Source organism: Vespula vulgaris, chromosome 11, assembly GCF_905475345.1.
Source record: "Vespula vulgaris chromosome 11, iyVesVulg1.1, whole genome shotgun sequence".
Lineage (NCBI taxonomy): Eukaryota > Metazoa > Arthropoda > Insecta > Hymenoptera > Vespidae > Vespula > Vespula vulgaris.
In genome coordinates, this window is record NC_066596.1 from 7,267,477 (window position 1) to 7,293,125 (window position 25,649).

Genomic DNA, 25,649 nt, shown 5'->3' on the forward strand with positions numbered 1-25,649 from the left:
TAAAATATAAAAATATAAAGTGAAATAATATAAGAGATGAATATTATTATAAAAAACAAAAATATCTTTCAATTTTGCTTAAGTAATTGATCGTTATATTCATATACAATTTTAATATCTAATAATTATTATATACAATCATTTTATTTTATATGATGAGCACCATTTCAGAATGTTTAGTAAGTATTCCATAATAACTTACATTATAATCTTATATGTTATATATTTTACACTATATTGTGCTTTTTATAGACAAAAAAAGCGTAATTGTTTTTTGCTAAGACAATATTATCTAATTATACGAAAACGTGTAATAATTATCTTATTTCCTGCGATAATTCTAATAAAGAAAATCTTCATAAATAAAATCTTAATAAATAAATAAAATTTTTTCCGAGTATTATGCATTGTATTAATATATGATAAAAAAACACTTTCTATATCATCTAATTATTTAATATCGGAAAAGTGCATATAGTGATACATTTACATATATTATACAGTATTTATTTCTTTTTTCTACTTAATAATTTTTTATATATATTGTCGTGATATATAGACAAGTTACGTTATGCAAGACATAATAATGATCTTACATTTTAATGCTTGCCTACAGATAGTATATATTTTATTAGTTTACTTGAAATTTTTCATAAAATTTAGGAAGATATCTGCATTTGTTTGTAAAAATGATTATCTAAAGAGCATAGTTTTTTTGTGAAAATTGTAGTACTAAATTTGCTTCAATGAATATAAATATTAATAGTGTTTTATAATTCTGAATAAAATCTATATTGAATTTTAATTAAGATAATCAGTTAGGGCAGTTAAGATATATATGAGTTGTCACTGTGTTTGGCATCACAACTTGAATATTACACATAAAAGTCTAAGAAAATTATTGTTATTACAAGAATATTAAGAACTATTATTTTCTCTGAACACATTGATACTGATTATATAGGAAGATATAATTTATTATTTATGGTATAGGCTTTTTTTTCAGCAATTGTATTTGGCATATGAGATTTGAAGTAACGACTCAAAAAAAAATTCCAATTGTGTTCTAATAATATGGTAAAATAAAAATTATTATATTTTATATACATATATATTTTTTACAGCAGATATCTTGTCATTTATAAGGTATTTTTAAAGAATACCAATATATTATTCTGTTTAAATGTCATAGAAAATTTCTTCATTTTACTAATCACATTCTTATATATTGTTACTTTGGATATAATATAATTATCTAATGAATATATCATAACACATCTTTTTAAAAAAATAGATGTCTTTAGTTTATAGATAGACATTTAACATATATGTTATAGTCATTGTAATATGTAATTTGGAAAATCTAATTATTTTTCTAATACTTTTTAAATGACAATGTGAAATATTTAAATTGCAATGGTGTTTTTTTTTCTTTTTTTTTTATAATTGAAGACATCATTTTAAGTACTTAACATGCTAATATAGATATATATTATATTTTATATAAGCAGAAGTAGATATAAAAATCTGACTGCTTAAATTAATACAAAATTAGCACTTATATAGTTATTATATTTTATATTTCATAAAAAAGACTGGAAGATATTGAGTGTAGTCTTATGTTTGGATGTTGCTTATGAGAAGATAATTTTTTATAGAATATATATATACACACATATATACATATACATATATATATATATATATGTCTACTCTCTATTTAGAATATTTTTTTTAAATAAATAAAATTCTGTACAACAAAGGTCATGTGAAAAACTGATATAATAGAGAAATTCTAAAGCACTACGAAACATTAAATCAAAAGGAAGTTTGTCTATAAATTCATTTTTAATTTGCATAAATGTATTTTTCGTAAGATAAATGCGCTGTTATCACATACATAAGAGATATAATAATTGAAGCAAAAAGAAATGACTCGCAATCAGTTTTCTACAAGACCATCGTGTTGATAAATTAATTATTAAAATTTTATAATGATAGCTAATTATTAACTAAATAGCTAAAAACAGTTAAAATTATTAACTAATTAACAATGTAAATACAAATGATAGTTTATGTACAAATGACAGAATAGTATATGTCAAAAACTTAACTATAATACATTGTTACTATAACTGTTAAGTACATATTTAATCATTCCAAAATAGGATAACATTTCTAAAATTGATTTGATAACATTTTAAAATACTATTATTAGTAACATACATTACAGAGAATGTAATGCTTATTCAGGAATCCCAATAAGGGTAATTAAGTATATATAAAAGTATATTTCTAATATCATATGAACTTTGAGCTATGAAAAATCTAAGAAGAACTAAGTACAGATCAATGAAATTAAATTTTATCTAAAAAATGAATAGATATATTTACCATGTTGTGTTCAAGGAACATTTAGTTTAGTGATGTGTAACTTTATCTTCGTATATGTACATTTTACATTACAGTACAACAACTCTTTTCTGAATGGTTATCACCAATAATTTCACTTGTGTTTCCAGTAAATCGTTGAAAGTCACTTGTGCCCAAATCAGAGTTGGATATAGATGAAACTGGTACAACTGGAAAACCATTTCCATTAGTATCCATGGAACCACTTGATATATGTCGATTTTGTGCCCTCTTCTTTTTCAAATCTGATAGAGATTTGACAAAAACTACAGACACGTGTATGTTGATCTTTCCATTGGTATCATCTGTCGAGTAAATAGGTTGCTGGCTGCCAACTGGTACATCAGGTTCTGTCACTGCTGAGGCAAATAGGTAAATCCAGTGCTATTTTCCTTCAAGCTCAACTTCTTTTCGTTGTAAATCCATTTTGCGATCCCTTCACCTAACCCCTTATATGCTATGCACTGATTATGGTTGGAAATGATGTTTCAACTAGACTCATGCACTAAGCATGACATGCTTGAGCATAAGCATTAAACACCGCATAAAGAAGTACCATATCACCAGTGCGCAAATACAGTATATAGCATATTGCAGATCAAAGTCTTTTTAACTCAATGTGTATATGAATATATAGAATATAATTATATATTAGATTCAAAAAAGGAACTAGATTTTAGTATTCTTTGTTCCAGTTCTATGTTTCTACATATAATAATGATGCAATTACAATAATAACATATTTTTAACATGATGTCATTATTATAAAAGTTCAGTATTATTAAAGCAACTGTACTGCATTTTTACAAGCTATCATAATTGAACAATTTAGCTATGCTTGCTCATGGTAGACTGAGTAGTATTGAGATAAAATAGCGATTACAATAATAATTTTTTATAAGACTATTTTATTCATGTATAACAAAATCTAATATCAGTTTGCAGCAAGGCCTGCAAATATTTTTTGTATCTTCAAACTACAACTGATATGTTTATTATATTGACTAATATGATTTTATTCAATACTATTCATCTATTCACCTTAATAACCTCAGAAGATGATAAGATACAGTAAGATGCTTATTAAGCACCAATTATATACATAAAATATATAAAAACTTCATGTTAAATATAAATTATATGAAAGCTCATAAAATTGTAATATAATCATGCTGTACTACACTATAGGCCATTAAATATTTGGTATTTTATGTAAAATTATTAATATACCAAACAATAATAATCTTCTAAATATGCATGAATTTGTAGCGAGTATATTTTATATAGATTTCTGCTAAGTAATGAATTATTTTTTCCTATTGCACTTTTAATCATTATTATAAAATTTCCTTAGAAAATTTCTATTATTCCCGAGTTTTAAAATATCTCCGAACACATGGAAAAAATTTCATATTTAACAAAAAATGGTAATTATTTAATTGCTATATAAGTATTCATCATTACTAAAGTTCTGTTAAGCCAAGCAAATGTATTATCCCAGTGAAATGATTCAGTATAAGAACTTCTACAGAACAAAAGAGCATATTGGTAGATAAATGTACTATATATGTTGTATAAATATAAATCAGATATATGCATGATTGCAATGTATATACAAGATTTTAAAAAATCAATCAATACACTTTGCTCAAAAATGTGATTAAAGAAATAGGAAAGTGACATAGAAAACTAACCTCAGAATTAGTCAGGAGCACGCAGTAATGAAAAAGAGAAAAGCAGGTAAATGATAGGTAACTAACATATTTGGACCACGTATTTGGATTACACGCAGAGTCTTCTATTTATATATTTATAAATGTTAATCTATGTCAACTAACATAGACATCTTGAAATAATTTCATTTTCAAAAACTTTACAACTTCTGAAGATACTTAAAGATACATTGCTGTATCGCAGCATATAATTATTGTCATTTATATATTCAAATTACATCCAATGAGATAATCATTGAGTCATAACACAACTTAAATTTAATAAATTATTGACTGAAAAAATCAGAGAAGGATGCAATAATTCTTAATATACATACATAACATAATTTGGTACATTATAAAAGATAATGAAACATTATTATGTGTGAATATTAAGATCATGATGTGAAAAAAAAATGTTCATTTTTAATGATTCTTGGGAAAAAGCTACCATTTACCACAATGTTCTACTAAACCACAACCAATACAAGCATAAAAAGAATTGGAATGTACCTGAATCTTTATCAACATCTTCATGCATAAAAGAATCATTATCCTTTCCTTCGGGCCCTTTGCGCACAGCAGGAGTCAGTGTACTCGAATCAGTTTCATTATTTACCACATCTTGTGTATTTGTGCTGTTTTCTGTTTGTGGAAGATTAGGAGTTGGAATACTAACGTATGTCTAAAATAAATCAAATATTCTAATGTACTTTTCATAAGCTAATAAAAATAAGCACAATTTGTAGTTTATAATTACAAATATTTTATAAAATATATTGACTGTTTAATTAGGCTATTTCACCTGTTGTGCCTGTAACCTCAGTCTTGCTTCCTCTTGAGCATCTTTTTTTGTTGTGAGAACTTTGTCTCTGATCGATGTCCGTCGTACACTTTGAGTCCGGGTATTTATACTTTGTGATCTTCGTACTCGCCGACCTTGTGCTTCTCGTAATCGTTTACTTTCTTGTTCCGTTTTAAGTTCAACTATGCGTTCTCTAATTTCAGGGTCTTCACAAATATCTATAGTTCAGTATTGACATTATCGTAAAAAATTTGTATATCTTAGTCATTCGAGGAAATAAAAATAAAATTTCTTCTATTTATATTTAAATGAATCTTTACCAGCAGGAGTTTCGTCATGTTTATTTCTTGCATTTAAATCAGCCCCATTCTGTACCAATAGCTCTAGAACCTCTAACTGAAATGTTTTAAAATTGATTTTAAAATTAATTTTATGGTCCAAATATTGAATACATAATAATGTACTTACATGACCCCAACATGCTGCTGCATGAACAGGTTGCCATTTATCATTATCTTCTATATCCGTAGAAATGTGTTGATCGAGAAGATATTCGACTACCCTTAAATAACCATTTGCTGATGCTATATGAAGCTATAAGAATTATATCATAAAACATATATAATATGCAATTTAATAAATTTAATAAATAAAATTATATTTCACAATAAAATAGACGAATTGGAACATACAGGTGTAGCACCTTGATGATCCTTATACTCGAGATCTCCACCCATGGTAACAATTTTTTGTAGATCTCTCAACATTTGAACTTCCGTGGATGCTCTAGTTTCATCTATTAATTCCTGTGTAACGCCTCGTCTTGCCATTTCCCCTACAATGAAAATAATATAGATTTTCAAAAGATTAACTTAAAAAGTAAAAAGATGTACTATTTATATTAACTATATAAATGGAACATTTACCTTCAATGCAATCTAATGTTTTTTCATCCTCACAAATATCATAAGGCATATTTCCATCAGCGTTAACAGCCAATAAGTTTGCACCTCTAGCTATCAGATATCTTACAAGATGTAAATGACCACAGGTAGCAGCAGCATGTAACGGGGTCCATTTTTCACTATCTTCAGCATTTACATTAGCACCAAATTCAACGAGTAACTTCATCATCTCTTCATTGTCATCTATACAGCATTGATGCAATGCAGTTAATCCATCTTCATTTGTTGAATCAGGATTCACTCCTTTTTTCAACAGTCTCCTAACTAAAGATTAATTTATTATACATTAATAAAATTTTAAAGTAATAGAAAGTAAATATTTTTTTTTTATACTGGAACCTTATTCTGTTATACACACTGTTATTGTTACCTTCATCTATATCATTTCTTGCAGCAGCTTCTAGTAACATGACACTATCATTGAAGTATATATGACGCTTATTGCTTGTATGCCTGGTTTGATGCCGTAGCCATTCTTTTTCACGCTGACGCCACACTTTTAATTGCTGAAGTCTACGATGCCGTGCAAGATGTAGTCGTTCTTGCGTAGTGAGCCTTTCTACACGAACCATATCTGCTACTAAATCTGCGTGTTCCATTGTTACGTGCTTATGGTTCTTACAGCTGTATTTTCCTGCCAAAAGAACATATTAATTGTTCATAACAACAATTTAATATTTTTAATTCAATTATTGTAATTTTATACTTTGCCTCAATTTTGTAACTCATATAATAACTATCAGGAATATATTGTAAGTATATTTTTATTATTTTTATTATAAAAATAAGAATAATATATGTTCAGATCACAAGACAAAGATAAATTTACCGCTATGTTTGTACCACCACGACTTCATTTTTAAATACTTGAAAATTTGTTGATAAATACTCATCATCATCTTGAAATAATACAGAGATTTAGTTATTTCAATAATGTACATATAACTTGAGCAATATATTTTTGGTTGACTGCTAGAGAATTTATAGTATATTTTAGCCTGGTGCCAAAATAAACTTATTAATTACTTAGGTAGATAAACGTATATTTGCACAAATGTTCCAGCACATATACGAAAATATCTCTTTGGACAAGTGATGATAATTTTATATATGTTTAGCTTTTTTAGAAATTATAAATATTTTTCTAAAGAATAATATCAGTTAGATTATATGTCAATATTATTTTGCTGGAACAATTTAAAGAAAAACTTAGATAAAAATATTCTTTTAACGAAACAAAGGGTCTATTTATTATATTATTACAAAATATTATATATAAGAAAATAATATTGCATATAAAAAAATAAACATAATATAATATGTAAATTATTCTTGAAAAATAATATGTCAATATATACATTCTATTTGATAGCTCTGTTATAATGATAAAGGTATTGGCTCAAGTGTGAAGATTAAAGTCTTAAGATCAGATCAAAGAAGATATCACATACTAATTGGGTATAATTTCAAGTTGTTAATATATTTTTAATATGGTTTAAAGTAAAATAACAAATAAAACAGATGTCTGTGTAATATATTCTGTTTCTTATGAAATACATTTAAAGTGGCATTGAATTTAAGAGAGAACAGCATTTTGAATAATTCATTTCATTTAGGCTTCCTTTGAAGATATAATAACTTATATAAAAGCTAAAGTAGAATTGACATATGCACTGATATTTAAACATAAAAAATGAGAAATAAAAGGAAAGAAATTTACCGAATCGAATCTCAAGTGAAATTACAGAGAGTTGAATTAGGGCTCTTATCTGTAAGAAAAGGAAAACTCGCGATCGTGTATGAACGATAAAGACCTAATCTCACAGAACAGAATAGGTAGAACGGAAATTAGAACGTTCGTTTCCTTGCAGAGAAGGCACCTGATGTCCCGTATTTAAAAGATGTTTGAACGAAAGAAAAATTGTGGTAGGTCAGTCGGCACCGAAAACGACATCGTCGCTGTCGTCGTTGAGTTTTCCAATGGTGAAAAATCGGAGCCGACGTTGAGAGGGTTCGACTCTCCGTCCTCGGTACGATAAAGAAATGAACATAGAGTACGATAAAGTAGAGACATTGGCTCGGTGTACCCAACGACGACGACGGGCCGGTTTACCTTACGCACCTGCATGCACACGGCGACTCAAAGGGGACTCTCCTCCTCCACCACCTCTTCTACCTTCTCCTCTGCCTCCACTGCTGCCTCCACCACCTTCTCGTTCCCTTTTTGTTACTCTCTCGTGCGGCTTCGAAGCTGCGACGACGTTCGATATCATACGACGAGGAAAGCGCGGCGGCTTTTCGACCGGCGAAAAGACGGCATTTTTATCTCCTCCAACACTTTCCTCTTCCTTCCTTTTCTAACGAGAGAGAGGGAGAGAGAGAGAGAGAGAGAGAGAGAGAGAAAGGGGAGAGGAGAGAGGGAGAGAAAACGAAGGAAGAGATTTTCATCCACGCTGGCAAAATGAGAGAGAATAGATATAGGATATAGAAAAACAGAGGAACGATAGAAAAGAAGCGATACAATTTATTCGTGGAACGCGTTGCCGATAAGGAATAATTCTCTTGTCCTAACAACGACTTAGCCTCTCCTTATTGTTAATAACGTTCATGACAGCGCACGCTCCTTCCAATAACGTTTACCTGTCCGTCGCCATTTTTAAACTACCTGTAGACATTTCGCGTTCGCGCGCCATTCTTCATCCACGATTTGTTTCTTTATTTTGAATTTGCCGCGCAATCAAACGAACTGTGAAACATCGACGAATGAAAAAAATTCTACGTACAAAACGTATCAACTGTTGGAGAGAAAGGTGAGAAAGAAGTTTGTTACTTTCTACTAACCGATACACATCCTTACGTAGAATATTTCGACGTTTATTTTTATAGTAAAGTATAGATAAAAATATTCATAAAAGATATAAATCGTTAAAGCGGTACTTCGTTGTGAATTTCTTCTATGATCAAGGTAAAATTTTGCAGGCTAACTTTCTCGAGATAAATTTTGGGAGGTTTCGTATTCGAGACTTTCTTTTACGGGTTAATAGAGAAAATTAAAAACATTAACGAGTTAAACGTGTACTAACCCTTTCGCTCCGAATGACGTACGTACACACCTCTTGATGAGTGAACGCTCGAATACGAAGAACGTATATGTACGCCATCAAATAATTGACGATCAAATACGAACTGCGTATCAAACATTGTAAGCGCTTCGTATGGCAGCGTTAAGAATTTTCAGCGATGCGTCTCGTCTACGACGAACGCATTATTTTACAAGCGAAACGGTTAACATGTATAATATTATCGTACGATTAAAAAAGAATCGATAGAGAAGTATTTTGCCTTGATATTCTTTAATATTCTTTACAAAACTTCTTTAACCACTAATTCATCGTCCGCTGGTATGCTTTTTCTCATAATGTATAATTCGTCTAACGATATAATTCCATTCATAGACGTATCATACATACTTATTTTCTTACTCTCAAGCTACTACTTCGAATACTGTTGCTCCTTCCCATCATTTATATACATTAGATATCTTCTTACTTCTTATTTCCCCCACTATCTTTTTCTCATTACTATGCAAGAATCAAAAGTTTACTCGATCGAGAAAGTCACATTATCCACCGTAGTCATATTTTGCGCTATATTTCTACTAATTTGAAGATATCATTCATTGCCCTCAGCCCGATGGAATTTGTGAAAGAAAAAGACGCTGAACTATCGACGAAATTCATGGAGCAAGGAAAAACAAAGATTCACCTGGCTGTGTGCAGCGGCATTCTTGCTACCTGCGGCAGCTTGTTTGGCAAGCTAGCCGGTGGCGCTGAGTTCGTCTTCTTGGTGAGTGGCGCGATATTTGAATATATCAAAGATAATTTTTATATGATTTTCTATATACTTTGTAGGCTAATATTTTTTTTATAATTAATGCATATATAAATTAATTAATCGAGCATATATAAAGTGATTGAATTTTTGATCAACGAAGGTAATAGATTAAATGAATAAAACATTTTTGATAAAAGAAACCAATGCTGCTAAAAGTAAGCCTCCTCGTGCTCATGGTCGTGACCAACACAATAGGCTGCACATTCTTCGTAAAAGCTCTGAACGGAAGTGAATCTTCTTTACCTGCTACGGTTGCCAGCACAGCGATGAATTATGTTTGTTCGGTGAGTAATCGAATATTTGCCGTTCACGGTCGAGGACTGTTAGCGAGAATATTATCAGACGGCATGTTAATCGCGTCTTTTCTTCGCGAAAGTATTCTAAGTGGTAAGACCAAAGCAAATTTGCAAAGTATCACTGCACTAATTTGTTTGCAATGGCATAGTTTCCTTGTCTAGTTTTCGCATTTCTGTCGATAACGGTAAACGTACTATCAATACCATCGCGCACTTATCTCCACATCGAGTAGGCTCACGAGTCTCTTAAAGGCCTTTGATTTTTTCACGCTCTACCCTCGACTAGTGCTTTCGATTCGTATGTTAACGATTGGGTACTCTTCGAATATAAAAGCCTCTTTCTCCTATCCTCGTCGCACTGAATCACAAGTTTTATCTTTAACCCAAAGCTAGTTTTGCCAATAGCTCACAATTTAACAAGCTCGTTTAAAAATCGTCCGCGATATCTATACATTTTTTCTTCGCATATTCAAATAAAATTATCTTTAATTATAAGATCGTGCGTTCGGAAAGGAATTATCGTATGGAAAGTTATAATTATTGTCGATACGATGTTTGACTTGTAATTACTCGTATGTACGTCGGATCTTCCTTCGTCCCTTATTTCCTTCAGCGTCCTGAGCGGGACGAGATTTTTGTCCACCGTTATATAAAATTGTAAAAGTATAAAAGAGTGATCACTGTACCACGCTTCACGGTTCTCTTAGTAGACACTATCACTATTCTATGTGTTAGTTAGTTCGAATGAATTCATCGGGCTTACATTAGCGTTGTGCCGATACGTTTTCCCAGAAGCAGCTTGGCAAGAGTGAAAGGTGTTCCGCAAGCTAGACGTATCACCGATCTACGAGAGAGCCGGTATAATGCGATCGTGGCAATTACCGTAGATCTGATAATACAACGATACTCCTACGTGAGTACTCGTACACCTCGTAATTCGCGATCGAGAGACATGTCGGATATAACTCGTACTCTCTTTAAAAACGATGCTCACGTGAAGCGTCGACGAGTTGCCTGTTGCATAATAACGGCACACGGAATACGCGTTACGCGATTACAAATCTATACGTCACGGATACACTGTATACCCGGCGATATTCAACAATTGATTTTTCCTACTTTTAATAATTATCAAGTACAATATGGACATATAATAATAAATATAATATAAAGATAAATAAGAGATTAAACTCACGTTGATTAATTCTTAGGATATTCCTTTTGGATATCATGTTTTGCTATCACTATCCTTATGTTTGCCAACCATAGATACTTTTAATTCGTTAAGTACTTTTCTTCTAATTTCAAGGCGTTCCTCGGTTTTATAATATTCGGCGAGTCGACCTCCTTAACTTGGTGGTGTGGCGCATCCTTGGTGATCCTCGGCTTGATTCTCATCTGTTATACACCAAACAAAGAAGACTCTACGAGCCAGCAGCGGAAGCTCAAACAGCAATAATTTACAGAAAGCATTTTTGCAGCCGACTTTGTAAGAAGAACGAGTGACTCAGATCGTTGCTCAGGTAAACCAAAGTCGTTTCGACGTAACGTCTTTTTCTATTCCTTACTTAATCGTAGATGAGCAAACAATGTTTAAAGGATGTTCTGTTTGATTTAATAATGTAAATTGTATCGAGTTATACGGAGATAATACAAAAGATAATTTTATCGAGGGTGCAATAGGAAAACCCATATTTTTTCACTTTTAATTCACATAACTATGGCATCTGGGTTGCTCGTGAACACGTCGACCCTATGCGATAGAGAAAGAGAGAGAGAGAGAGTGAGAGGAGAATGTGGGGGACCGTGAATTCCCTTGCGGCAAAACGCCATCGTCGTAGGATTTGCGTAACTCGTTACGCATTCATGCACAAATGCACAAGGGACTGCTCGCCTATCAACGGCGCATCCGTCCATCCACGATGATTTTGTCTCACGTGCCAAGAAACAATAACGAGAGGCATTACGAGAGAACGAAGATAAAAGATGGAGGGAAGAAAAATGATCGAAACGTATTTGCGCTTCGTCTTTTTATCCGAGGGATAAAGAGCTCGATCATCCCAATCATTATTATCCTACCTTCTCGCTAACTTTATTTGCATAAGAATGCCGACTGGTGATAGTAACTGCATTCGTAGATATTTTTACGAACGTTGTCACGCCTCGAAGCTTGTTTATCGTGACGTACTCGAACGACCAGACGGAAACCTTCCACGTTAATCTCTCCTTCGTAACTGTTATTTTGTAACTTGAGCGCTAAGTTCCAAATTAAAACTCTATCAACTATATCGTTGATTATAACGACGCTATAAACGCTTGTTTCTCTTGAAAAACTACCAGCGATCGATTGATCGGTCTTTTTCTTTTTATTTTATTTTTTTTTTTAAATAAATGGCAGCGTTCGTGTCTATGAGAAAGGAAAATGATCATTTTTGTTTACCTATTTGTGACGTAAAATATGTTATTGCGCTTACGATTAGCTACGGATAATAAAGAAATAATAATAAACGAAGGTTTTCGTTACGTACGGATACGGTCACGTAATTCCCTTAAAATCTAATAGAATACGCGGTCTTTTCGTGGATGAAATGCGCAGAAAGAAGCACGAGGAGTGAGCAAAGGAGTGACGGAGCGAGAAGAGTTAAAGAAAAAGAGAACGAGTCTAGAAGTATATGGAGAGACGCTTGTTTTAGCACAGTAAAGTGGGTCTCCGTGCCTCTAGTGCTACCGGATAGAAGTAGAGGAAGAAGAGGAAGAGGAGGAGGATGAAAGGAAAAAAGAAAAAAAAAAGAGAGAAAGAGAGAAGAAAAGAAATTCTCTTTTATGAGTATTCTCTACCTTTTACGAATTTCATATATGTATTGCATCGCTTTCACCGACAGAAGCGTAAGAGAAATATTTATGCCGCTTTGAATCAAACAATCTTTTTGTTCGTTTAGGAATTCATCTATGACTAAGAGTTCGTCAAGAGATTAAACGGATATTTAACCAGCGCGTGGCTTAAAAACAAAAGGAGAAATATACGTTCTTCGAAAGGCTTTTCATCGATAAGAATTCATGTGAAATTCACAGAGCGGAGATATATGAGAAGAGAACCGATAGCCGTCATTACGTTACAAGCAACAAATATATGATAGAAAGGTATAAAAAAAAGCGATACAACTGATCGCATATAGATTATAAAGAAAAGAAAAAAGAGATATAACTACGGAGAGAGAGCGAGAGAGAGAGAGAGAGAGAGAGAGAGAGAGAGAGAGAGACACCGAAGCAGGATGTAGCGAGCGTTCATTCAGAGGTTGCGCGAGTATAGCGGCCGTCCCATTTTCTATCAGCATTCCATTACTCTGCGAACGTAGCCCAGTTAGCTGTATTCGTTGACTGGCCCTAGTAGACCAGATTTACGGTTTGTGGAGCAGGGTCGGGGGTAGTACAGATGACGAGGAGGGTAGTGGGGGTAGATAGTTCTTTATCGAGCGGCGCCTGCGCGAGGACAACCCGAGCTACAGCGATGTACGTTGGACAGTTCGTCCCGTTCTCGAGCGCTCCACCCCTACGTTTCTTCGCACGTTATACACCCCTCCACCTGTTCGGTATGCCGATCCACGACTTTGCGACCTACCACATAACCACTGGAGACACAGACCAACGCCGACAACATGAAATTCTTCGCGACGAGGACCTAATCAGTTTTCCTCTCTCTCCTATTAGACATTAGACCATAATCATTTCATTCGATTGGGGTTCGTTAATCGTGATCTCGTTAGTTGCTTTGACCAACGCTTCTCATGTCTTCCATAAATTTCCTATTTTATAAAGTTTCTTTCGATTGTCAGAAAATTTATAAAATTCCCTTTTTTTTTATTCTGGAGATTTATCCTTGAAAAATGTAACTCCTATTTGGATATTCGATGTTTTTCATTGGTATTCATCGACAATCGTTTCGGATTTCGCTATTCGCTTGGTCCAAGGTAAATTAGAAAGGACGTGTATGAAATGCGAATTTGCTGCGTTACCTCCTCCCCACCACGTGGCCCTTGCCGTTGCCCCTTTCACGGTTTGATGTTTCCCCTTCTACCGACACACATATACACACGCAACACACACACACACACACACACATTCTCGCGGACGCCTTTACGTCTGCTCCCAACCTGACAGTGTCCCTGTATCCTCGCAACACTCCTTCCTACACGGTGAGCGGGATAGTCTTCGCACGACGCGCCCTTCCATCAAAGCTACCAAACGAGGGAAATACGGCCAAGCCATTTCTATCGTCGTCCGTCATTAGTGCACGGATCGTGTGTTGTTAATCATCGGATCCGTGTCGTGCCGACGAGATGTGATTTGCAGGATCTATGACGGGAAAAGAAATTCTTATGGATTGGTGAATACCAGACAAATGGAGAGCATTGCTTTTTCCTCTTCTTTTTGTTTTATTTCCTTTGCCAGTAAGAAGGAGAGCATGATCGTGCGCCTATTTCGTGCCAAAATATGTGATAGGACAACTCCGTTCTATTTTTCCTATCGCTCTTTTTCGACATGAACCAGTCTGGATCGTCAGTGGGGTGATTTCTTATAATTTTTCTTAGATGCTTCCGCTTTGTCGATAGGGGATATGATTCCGTGATGTTCCTCGTTATCGTGACACGGAAGGATTTCATTTGAGATATAAAATAAGCAATGGCGTGTGAAACTGTAAAAAAGTCGGCCGGACTGAGATTTTCGCTTCTAATTTTATCACTTTGGATGAAACAAATACGAAATAATGTTTGACACCTTTGTTTATGAATTCTGTTTATCAAAGAAATTGTCGAATATTTGATAGGTTGTCGTTACATCTATTAAATCGTGACGATCAAACTCGACTAATGCGCGCATCATTGTCGGTAGTTATTAGCATGTGATAGCATAGTAACGCTTGATTACTGGAATATACGATTTTCTGATATATCCGAGTTGACACACTAATGACTTTTCATGATCATCACGTTTATAAATATAATGATACTTTCTACTGATCAAGCTAATTCGTATCGTTTGCTATTTGCAAAATTATTAATAAGAAATTTAGCTGGATGCTTTGATCGCAAGAGTGTGAATGTAATTGTCAGGCACATTCCACGGATCGTCCGAATGTTCAAGGATTTTTTAACAGTGACGCTTTATCCGTTCGATCTTTAGCAAATAGTCTCGTTTGTACGCGACCTATCACTTTCAAGGAACACTGGATGTACACACGTTATTGACACCCTTGCTTTTGCCTTGACTATCCACTTGATCGTGACGATTTGTGGAAAGAAAAAGTTTTTTTATCCATTTAAAAATAATTTCATCGCTGATCTATATTCATCACGTTTGAATTATTCACTCAAGTTGCATTCACGAAGAAGCGTGATATTTGAATTCTCGGTTAAGTCTGAAAATTGCATCACAGGATCACGATTGAATATGTAACCGCTTGTATGCTTTCTTATAAAAGACGGAAGCATTACGCGCTACGATTTTCTCATTAACGTCGCATAATTAATTTCATTCGGTTTCAGGCATGCGAAGACTCGTGATACGCATGGTTAAGTTTCACCTCGTCGAACTGTCACGTCTTTTTTTTATTTCTATTTTCACTCGGATTCTTTCTCATTGTACACGGTAGATTGAAAATCAATTAAAACATCATTAAAAAGTCTTCATCGTTTATTGCATTTCGTTGCACCGCAAAAGGTTTTAATTACATTCCTATAGATCTGTTTACTTATTAATAATACTGGATGATTAATTCAACGAGAAGAAAAATTATTAAAAATTACTTTAATGTCTAAAATGACTGAGACCCGCGCGTATCGTAGTTTTACACAAATGATCGTCTTCATCTAAACTTGTAAACATATTTTGTCGTGGCGTACGATAAGAAAACATGTTTTCTTGTCCATGATACACGCGCATAGATCGGTGTTAAATTTTCTCGAATCCTAGCAATATCCAAGCACATGCCTTCATTCCTGTCGCGTATATGTATGTGCATATATATATGTGTATGTATATACATACATATATATATATATATATGTATATATATAAATGGAAATGAGACCGCAGATAGAAATGAATTGGCGAAAAGTCGGGTTTTCTTTTTTCGAAATTTGGGAAAGTTTATGGCAAGCATCGTCGATGCCTGCAATGCTTTACGCTTTAGCACAGTTTCTAAAGATATCGGTAGCACGGATTCCGAGTTCGAAAAATTTTGAAATATCCACGATCAATATGTTCGTGAAAACACTCGTCATGTAATATATATACATATAACATAATGTAAAGAAAAAGATATCTCGCTAAATTAAAGTAGGTTGGCATGTTTCCAAGTAAATCGTCTGTCGTCAATGCCGCGTAATTTATTTTATCGATTTGACTGCAATCGATATTATTGCAGTACGACGTTTAAATGAAACTCGTTCTTTTTTCCTATTCCTTGCGTCCACGCTTTCTCTCTTTCATCCCAGTTTCTCTCTTTCTCATAGGATTTACATCAGACATTAGCTTTCATCTCTTGCCTCTTTGATCCTCTATCTCTCGTCTTTAGTTGTTTCTCTATATCAAACGTTTACAATCAGCTTTATCCACATTTTCGTCTTGAAATATAACTCCCTCGTTGATTGTGAATAAGTGTATATTCCCGTGGGAAGAGCCACTTTCGAACGTTTACGTTTATTCAAAGGCTAAATACTCTTGCGGATTCGCAAGAAAGAAAGGAGGGTAAACGCAAAAAGATGAATCGATATTTCGATCGCACACAATATCTGCACGATAAAAAAGAAGAAAAATAAAAAAATATTTCCAGGTTCAATGATTTTTTTCTGGTATCCGTATAATTTTAAGAATTTCTCAAACGTTTTCATGCTTTCGCTGAAAATTTTCATTCTCATTAAAAAGTTTATTTTTGGATCATCTAAGCGTTTCTTTCTCTTTTATTTTTTTCTTTGCTTTCTATCCTCGTCTCTCTCCAACTTTGGCTTACTTCTCATTCATCTGACAGAGGCAAGCAGAGGGGCGAAGAGGAACGGTCGGTCTTTAATCATGCCCGCTCGTTGAAAAAAAGCGCTTCGAAAGAAGATAGCTACAACGAGGGAGGTGGGTTGGGACAGATATACAAAAGGAAATTCTGAACCTGTGCTTTCCAGCTTCCAGTCAGCGAATGAATTTCTCTCTGAACGGGATGTATCCCTTTCGTTCGTCGATCAATTTTTTTCTTACATAAAGTCGATTTGAAAGCGCTACCGAGATCGCGACCAAGCCCTCCGAGCGTCGCTTCGAAGAATAGATAGAGAGACAGAGAGACAGAGAGAGAGAGAGAGAGAGAGAGAGAGAGAGGATAGAAATAGAAACAATACTGAGCTAGAAAAGTAATCCACGATGAATCACGACAGTGCGAGAACGATCAGAGAGAACAGTTTGAGGAGATGGCTTCTGCCGAATCGACAGACTTTCGATATCGTTAAGAACAACTCGAACATTTAAAATTCGATTTTAACGTTGGACCGTCTCGTAAAAAACTCAACGAGACTAAGAAGAAAAACGGGAAGAGATTAAATATCGTCGACTCGTGGGATTCGCTGGCAAAATACGAGCTTATGTGTTGGTGATGTGTTGGTCGAGGATAGTGCTTCAAGAACAATGCGGTCTTCGCGATAACGAGGATCAAATCGGATCGTCGGAGAGAAAGAGTTGAAGAGGCTGAGGACTCCCTGGGAGGCTGAGAAAGTAAGTCCTGGGGAAGCGGATTCTTGCGATTAAAGACGATAAACTCTCTTGTTATACATTCAGGACTCGAATTCGAAATAACGGAGACGACGACGGCGTTTTATCCAACGTAGACAACATGGGGAATGGCATGAACAAGGTGAGACAGGAATAAAATTCTAGGTTTTAAGAGATAAAACTGACATGAGTGAGGTATCTGTGTATATAGATAAGAAGGTTGAAAGATCAAAAGTATTTGTACTTTGAAGTATAGGTACTTCTACATAAAAAGCCGCTTTTCATTTGCTTCGTTTAAGCGAGGTAATTAGTATTAGCTACCTGCCGCGGGTAGCCTCCTGAAAAGAAATGCAAATCAATAGAGTGGCACTCGAGCTCGTGCTTTTCAAACTGGACATACATTACGAATATGCTGTTTTATTCAGAAACGTTCTGGGAAAGGAAGCAGAAAGTGAATGAGTCAGTCAACGAGAAAGAGAGAGGGAGGGAGAGATAGAGAGAAGAAGAAATTTATTTATTTATTACATTGTTAAATATATAACACGTGGTAGCACTTTTCGAAGTTAGCTATAGAAAAAACAAGCGACGGATTATAATAATCGTAATAATCTGACAACGGTTCAACAAGTAGAGCAATCAGTCGCGAAGTATGATGGAAATTTGTGCGGAATTACGAGTCGCAAGCATACGATATCCTTGGGCGGAAAAAGTTCAACGCGATGCATTGTGCAATAAACGAGGACGCTAAAGAAAACGGGTCGACGATCTAATCAATGAAAAAAGCGGTTACGGTCAAGTGACCGAAGCATGATTTTTATAAGGAAAAACGCTTCTCGAAATAAGAAATTAGAAGCTACCGAACAACCAATGGCCAATTAATTATTCCCACTCTCTCGACGATGCTTTAATAAATGCATCGTTCGAGCTCCTTCGTGCCGATGAATTTCACTGACGTCCTTTTGCTTTAACCCTGAAAATTCTTTGACACAGTTCGCGAAAATATGTTGACGTATCGTGCGCAAAACGAAAGCCACGAGTTCTCAAAACACTCCTATTACATACTACGTAGTATTGTACTAACTGACGAATATTTTTGGCAAACTTCCAGTCGAACGCAACGCTCGTTCGATCTTTAACTTTTGCAACACGCATATCGGCCTGATTAGAATTTCTATCTTTCTGTTATAATAATTGAAACGTCGTTCATAATCAAAGACATCCTCTCTTATTTTCACATCATTTAATTGCAAAAAATCGTTCCAACTTCTAAGAAGGATTGAATTGTCAAGAGACGATAAATTTGCTAATGCAATGAGATACAAAACGAAACGTTTTGTTCGATCTATTAAGAGAAAAATGAAGATTGGATATAAATACGTTTTATTTATACAATAAGCAGGTATCATTAAATTTCTTTCAATTAGCTGGCACATCTATAGTTCTCCGTAAAAGTGTATTATAAAGATGAAAATTAACATGCTTTGTCTTTCCGTACGTTTAGTAATTTATCTAACGTGAAAAATCTTTACATAGTTTATATATTATTAAGGCATTAAAATAAACGCCATGTTGCTTTTTTAACGATCGCGTGACACATTGAACGATCGATATATTTTGATTTCTGATATATATCTATACGAAAACGTAGCGATACGCGATTATTTTATTCAAATGATATAATAAATAAAAATATACAACACACTAAAGATCTAATATTCTTTTTTTCAATATCGTATTATTCGTCGCGTGCAGACGTCAATTAATAAAGTTTCTTGATAAAATTTTGACAAGTACCCTTGTAAAAATCACCTTGCGGCAAGAAAAAACTTCGAACTGGGGCATCGAACTTTTTCCAGTAAATACAATATATCTTTTCTTATTAATCTTTTTAAGATTGTTTTAAACCTTTTTATATAATATTTTTGATAGCATCTATGGGAATTTTGAAACGACGTGTCACGCATACTACGACGATAAAGATTCTTGATAGAGATGTATTGCGATTTAAAAATCATTTGTATTCGTTCGGTCGTTAAAAAAGTCATGCCACCAGTACGAGCCAACTTCTACTAATATATTCATTAATTCCTACCTTTGCAATATGTGTGCAGGTGCTTCCCGGCCTTTACATTGGTAATTATCAGGATAGTAAGGACGCAGATCAACTGGAAAGGTTCGAGATAACTCATATCCTGGCGATTCATGACACGGCTCGTCGATTACACTCTGTAAGTTATAGTCTAACGATAAATGATAAGCGTTTCGATATTAATTATTTATGAAATAAAATAGAAACAAAGAGAGAGAGAGAGAGAGAGAAAGATGTATTTTCTTTCAGAATAAGCATTACCTATGCATCTTAGCCGCCGACAGGCCGGATCAAAATTTATCGCAATATTTTTCTCTCTGTAACGATTTTATCCACGCTGCTCGTTTGCGCGGTGGCAATGTTCTAATACATTGGTGCGTATTTAAAAGATTTGAAAAAACAATTTGCAAACAAGCCCGATAAGATACTATTCCTTTTAGCCTGGCGGGCATGTCGAGAAGTGTGACGGTCGCAGTCGCCTATATCATGAGCACCACAAATCTATCCTGGAAAGAGGCACTTAAGGTCGTGAGGGTAGGTCGTTCCATCGCCAACCCAAACGCTGGCTTTCAACAACAACTCGAGGACTTTGAATCGAGCCGTCTTCAGGAGGTACGTTCACATAGAAGGAAATCTTTTTGATATTTCAAAGATAACGGAGGCATTGAGAATTTGCATTACAAATTGCCCCTTAAAAAATGGAAACACAAAGGATACCGAAGCGGAGATACGATAATATCGCCTTTCTTCGAGTTTAATAATAAGAAGTTCTTCCTCACTTACAAATCGAACGATCGAAGTTTCTATTTTAATCGTCCTAAGAATCATATCGTTGATTTACAAAAATAAATTTCGTAATATGAATTCTTATAAAATTTGCAAATTTCCATACGACGTAATCGTTTAATTTCGTCCACAGGAACGACGAAGATTGAAGGAACGATTCCCTAGTCTCGCTCTCGCAGAATCCGACGCGGAAGCATGTAGAGCTACCCTTAAAAATTACGAGGCGTTGGTGCAAGCACGAGAAGTTTGCGAAGGCAAATGTGCCATGGGTCGTCCTTGTCCCACTGGTCTCTGCCGTCAACCGTCCAAGAGGTAAATTCCCTGTATTTATCTATTGCGATTTATAAAGTAAGTATGTCGTATGAACATTGGAAATAAAAATTGATTAAACTGATTATTTGATCGTCGAACGATACAGTATTTACAAACAAAATTTCAACGTAGGACTCCCAGAAGACGATCATCTTCCAGTAGTTCCGGAAATTTAACACCTGGTAGAACACCACCACAAACGCCAAGAATGCTTCCATCCGCACCACCCTCGCCAGCTCTACCTAGATCAGCCAGCGTTATGTCCGCTACTCGGCCAAGAAGCGGTCCTGCAGGTTTACATTCCTACACCGGATCTGCGCCTCCTTCCAGGTAATCCACACCCTCGTATTACACCTATCTAACGTTTAACTTCATGGAAAAGATCTTTTTTTAATTTTGATTTTTCCTAATGTTCCGCGCCTAAAAGCAGGACGCACTTCGTACTTTGTCGATAATGTTGCTCGCGAGCGCCATCTATCGGTTTTTTTTTACTTTTCATGATAGGCAACACGGTACATCGTTCATGTATCATTGCGTTGCCTATTAAAAAGAATCAAAAAAAATCTTCATATCTATGATGGTGCGCGCACTCACGATTATATAAGATTCATCAACTCATAAATCATCTTGTTATCTATAAAAATGTCAAAAATACAATGACAATGGAATGAAGAAACTCATTGAAAGACGATAATGTGAGAAAATCTATGTTCATAGGGCCGTTTCGAGGGTGGATCTGTCAGCCGCCGTAGCTTGCAGTAGTAGTAATACGAATTTGACTGCCGTTGGCAGATCCATCACACTTTCTGGTAGTAACTGGAGATTAACAGCGGGATCAGCACCGACCACACCAAGGCCGACACCTCCGGTATCGCCTCAACGATGGCCGAGACGACTTTCCAGGCAAACGCCACAATTACCTGTACCATCGGAAGCTCATTCCTCGATGACGTAGCAGCACAACAAGATCACTCTTTTCAGTCTTCTGGAACGAAGCCGAGAAATATCCACGAGAGAAACGGTGCAGATCTCTTCAACTTGTATTCAAGACGCGTTGTCTTGAATTTCTTCTCTTCCTTAACAAGTTTTTCACTCTATCTATCTCTCTGTCTGTCTCTTGCTCTCTCTGTCTCTCTTTCTTCTCTTTCTTTCTTAATCAATTTTAAGGTGGCAGCTTCACGAAAGACCGACGATCGTCGAAGTTAAAATTTGTCGTGAGACAGGAAAGACCATAGGAGATATTAGGACTGATACTGCTTTTTTTAAATAAGTCTAATAATAATCTGCTAATCTGCGATCGTTTCTGCATCTCTGCTTCAACTCGAATTCGATGTGTACTTACTACTTATTGGGTTAATCAGTCGCCTTATACGATGTCAATAAGTAACATGACATCCCGCGGCCAAGACGCAGAAAAAACTGGCTAATTTGTATATCATACGGGTTTAACGGGTCGAGAGTATTTATGTTGGCAATTCGCGAGATTGAAAATACATTAGTGGGAAAAAAGAACTTTGACCGATTTTGTACGTTTGTAAAATCATTAATCGTCGTGCTTTCGAAACGAAAAACAAAAACTCAATGGGCCGAGTAAAGAAGCAAGATTTTACTTGGAGAGAATTTTTCTGATAAGTAAACATACGATGAGAATTGAAAGAAATTTTGGAAGCGAAGTGTGATATGTTGTTTTATGACGTTATCCCATCACCAATTTTGTTCGCAACCGTCCAAATAATTGTTGGCTTTGTAGCGGGATCGCGCTGTTTATCGCGAATCGTTGTTGACACTCTGAAAAATATATATATAAACATATACATATACACATGACCGAGTGTCACGTTGTTATGAGAGGTTTTGAAAGAGTATAACACGTAGTTATATGTAGATTAACGAAAAAATAAATAAATATATATATACATGCATACATACATATATATATATATTTCACAAGCACACGCACGACTTACAAGTAATAATTGATATAAAATGAAAAGATACATAAAAGTAGCACGAAATTTGGCAGGCGTGTTTTGAAAATTCGCTCGAATTTATTCATTAAATGATTCTTTTCTCTTTATCTTACAAATAGTCTCTCCTCGTTGCGTTTGTAATTACCAATCTTTCTTTTTCCTATAAATTTAGAAAAAAAGCAGCGATTAAAGAGGAAACACATAGACTACTTTGTCGTTCTTAATATTCACGTATTAATAAATGTGTACATAAATATGTATCCGTCGATTTAAATACCGGATACTGGCTGTTATATTAGTTGTAATATTTTGTAATAACACCGAATATATTGTTTTCATAGGAACTTGCGTATTCGCTAAGTGAATAAGATGAACGCGAAAGTAAAGACGGCATAAAGCGATATTTTTATCCAAGCAATCACCGTGTATTTAGGGCAATTAATTCCACTGACACTGAACGAACCAAAAAAAAATCGCGTAGATTAGACGATAAATGCAATAAATTGTACTCGTATTTTTGTGCGCCTTTCGAGAACGTTCGATCGTTCTTTCTGTGAAATCTTCATGATACGCCCTTGATTTGAAAAAGAAAAAAGAAAAAAGTAAAAACATCTACTATATCTCTCTGTAATTAGTTACTGTCGTGTAAAAATCATATCGTGCAGAAAAGTAATAACCGTACGACGGCGAAGAGTCTCCTTCTTCCGTATACACATATTTAGATGGTAGGATGCCGATGCATCAGGTCGCTTCGAAGTCGAAGAGTAACGTTCTCGAAGGTTTTCCATCGTCTGTCAAACATTAAACTAATTAATCTGTAGTATACACCCTATATTTTCTTGAACAAGCGGCTTAGCTGAAGTAAATATATAATATTAATACTATTAGATCGGCGCGACAAATCGCGTAAAAATATTATCGATCGTTTCGTTGTCAAAATGAAAATATATCGGTGAAAAATCCACCCTAGTAAGAAAGTAAAACAAAAAAAACGTGTTCAAAATTCGTAATTGTGAATTTTGTGTTATCTTACAAAAGCTCTTCGAATAATCCGCTTGTTTGAAGATACAGGCAAAACATCCTAAAAATAACATATTCTACTGTTGCAATATTCTACTTTTTTACAATGCGTTCATGTGCGCTAACCGCGCTATATGTATTACGTACGTAGATGCTCCATGAAAATTTTATTCGTGCTCTTTGGCAATTTCTAAACGTAAGGGAATTTCGAAATTGTAATAAAGAACGACGAATGTGTCGAGGATTTGTAGAAACCGATCGGAAGATGAAAATATCTATTTAACGCAAGTACGTGCGATTTTTCTATCAAAAAATATCAAAGTTTAGAAGCAACATTGGGAAGGAAAGTTTTCTATAACGAAATTATATAAAATTGTATCATTGTTTCATATCAATAGATCGCTGGTCGATAAAAATTTGAAATCAATATTTGTGCGAGATCGAGAGACGGTATCAATTATTTTTTTACGGTTGGTTATAATGCCGGTGATCGAGTGATTCAAAATTCTTGACGATTCTGGTCAATGAAACATCAAAGAACGTTAATGATGTCACGGGAATGAAATTTTAAATCCATTGCATTTATTTTTGTATTCTCTCCTCCTCTTGTTGTCATTGTCGATCTATCCTCCGAGAATAAATGCATAGAATATATGGAATGTTAATTACGATAAGAACTATTGAATGCTATGCCCTAACACATAACTTTGTTACTCACATAGAAGTGGCTAATTACTAATTAAGATATTTTATGATTTAACTTAGTGACTTAGAAATGCTGATCATGATTATTAAGGAATATAAACCTTACGCATACGATTCAATTTCAAAATTCTATTCGAATCATGCTCGTCTCATGAGAAATATACTATTTGAAATTATTTCATTAAAATGTAATCTAATCTTTTTCGAATCTTGTTTTTAAACGATCATGATACGACTATGAAACATACTCGAACGGATACACCATTCATTATAATGCGAAACTTAAAATTTGATTTCACGATCGTTCCAACCTGCGAAGTAATCTAAACTGTTCGATTATTAGATGTATCGTTTATAGTGAACGAGAACGATATATGAAACGAGTCGCTCAAGTGTGAATATTTTTGGCAATATTATGTTAAAATTGAATTTAACGCTAATTTAACGTTAAATTTATACGTTGTTAATAGCTATAAATATATATGGAATGGGCACTTAAAAAATTTTACATACATATATCGACATACATATACGTCGATCATGCGATCAGCTTACAAAGTCAATCGTTTTAGATATTCATAGATGGACACAAATGCACCGTTGCATTCGTTCAAGTATTTTTGATACATCCGAATAAATCTGTGATGCGTCTTATTTAAACGCACTACATTTCATATCATCGTTCGTCGGTGTTACATCTCGATGAATTGTCTAATGTTAATTGAAAAGTATTATACTCGCATCATCGAAATAGAAATAAAGTTTGAAAAAGCTTGGCAACCATGATTCCATAACCATGACTATGAAAAAAAAATTACGTTCGCTCGTTTACCTATACATATATTAAACCAATTCGAATTTCATCTTAAGTTCACCTTTCCATTCGATCACGTACACTGTCTTTCATACATTTTTATAAATTCAGGAGTGTAAC

The 25,649-nt window shown here is 34.4% G+C and overlaps 3 protein-coding genes and 1 long non-coding RNA gene across 19 annotated transcripts; 2 read left to right on the forward strand and 2 right to left on the reverse strand.

Annotated features, from left to right (window-relative positions):
• Nucleotides 1-42: 42 nt before the first annotated feature.
• LOC127067539 (protein phosphatase 1 regulatory subunit 16A) lies at nt 43-11,331 on the reverse strand. Of its 10 annotated transcripts, none has more exons than XM_051002578.1 (9): nt 11,280-11,331; nt 6,253-6,528; nt 5,856-6,158; nt 5,622-5,764; nt 5,398-5,523; nt 5,250-5,325; nt 4,930-5,147; nt 4,638-4,809; nt 43-2,771 (listed from the first exon to the last, which is right to left on the reverse strand). In XM_051002578.1, the coding sequence occupies exons 1-9, from the start codon at nt 11,314-11,316 to the stop codon at nt 2,458-2,460; spliced, it is 1,665 nt and encodes a 554-aa protein (XP_050858535.1). In that variant the 5' UTR covers nt 11,317-11,331; the 3' UTR covers nt 43-2,457. The 10 variants fall into 10 exon arrangements, with proteins under 10 accessions (XP_050858535.1, XP_050858532.1, XP_050858537.1 ...); XM_051002575.1 differs by lacking the exon at nt 11,280-11,331 and adding an exon at nt 6,724-7,040; XM_051002580.1 differs by lacking the exon at nt 11,280-11,331 and adding an exon at nt 10,848-11,206 and having other exon boundaries at nt 46-2,771.
• Nucleotides 8,559-11,772, forward strand: LOC127067558 (transmembrane protein 42-like). 4 transcript variants are annotated; one of them, XM_051002615.1, is made up of 4 exons: nt 8,559-8,704; nt 9,584-9,740; nt 9,926-10,072; nt 11,394-11,772. In XM_051002615.1, the coding sequence occupies exons 1-4, from the start codon at nt 8,658-8,660 to the stop codon at nt 11,541-11,543; spliced, it is 501 nt and encodes a 166-aa protein (XP_050858572.1). In that variant the 5' UTR covers nt 8,559-8,657; the 3' UTR covers nt 11,544-11,772. The 4 variants fall into 4 exon arrangements, with proteins under 4 accessions (XP_050858572.1, XP_050858574.1, XP_050858571.1 ...); XM_051002617.1 differs by lacking the exon at nt 8,559-8,704 and adding an exon at nt 8,713-8,859; XM_051002614.1 differs by lacking the exon at nt 8,559-8,704 and adding an exon at nt 8,999-9,096.
• A 2,421-nt stretch (nt 11,773-14,193) lies between these two features.
• LOC127067544 (dual specificity protein phosphatase 15) lies at nt 14,194-25,495 on the forward strand. 4 transcript variants are annotated; one of them, XM_051002592.1, is made up of 9 exons: nt 14,194-16,916; nt 17,112-17,836; nt 17,900-17,975; nt 19,945-20,061; nt 20,172-20,296; nt 20,363-20,534; nt 20,842-21,020; nt 21,153-21,350; nt 21,738-25,495. In XM_051002592.1, exons 3-9 carry the CDS (start codon nt 17,955-17,957, stop codon nt 21,973-21,975), a joined length of 1,050 nt encoding a protein of 349 aa, XP_050858549.1. In that variant the 5' UTR covers nt 14,194-16,916; nt 17,112-17,836; nt 17,900-17,954; the 3' UTR covers nt 21,976-25,495. The 4 variants fall into 4 exon arrangements, with proteins under 4 accessions (XP_050858549.1, XP_050858550.1, XP_050858548.1 ...); XM_051002593.1 differs by having other exon boundaries at nt 14,194-14,649; XM_051002591.1 differs by having other exon boundaries at nt 14,194-14,468.
• On the reverse strand, nt 18,327-20,004 carry LOC127067561 (uncharacterized). The gene is made up of 2 exons (XR_007782660.1): nt 19,926-20,004; nt 18,327-19,342 (listed from the first exon to the last, which is right to left on the reverse strand). It is a non-coding gene; the product is annotated as an uncharacterized LOC127067561 (long non-coding RNA).
• Nucleotides 25,496-25,649: the final 154 nt, after the last annotated feature.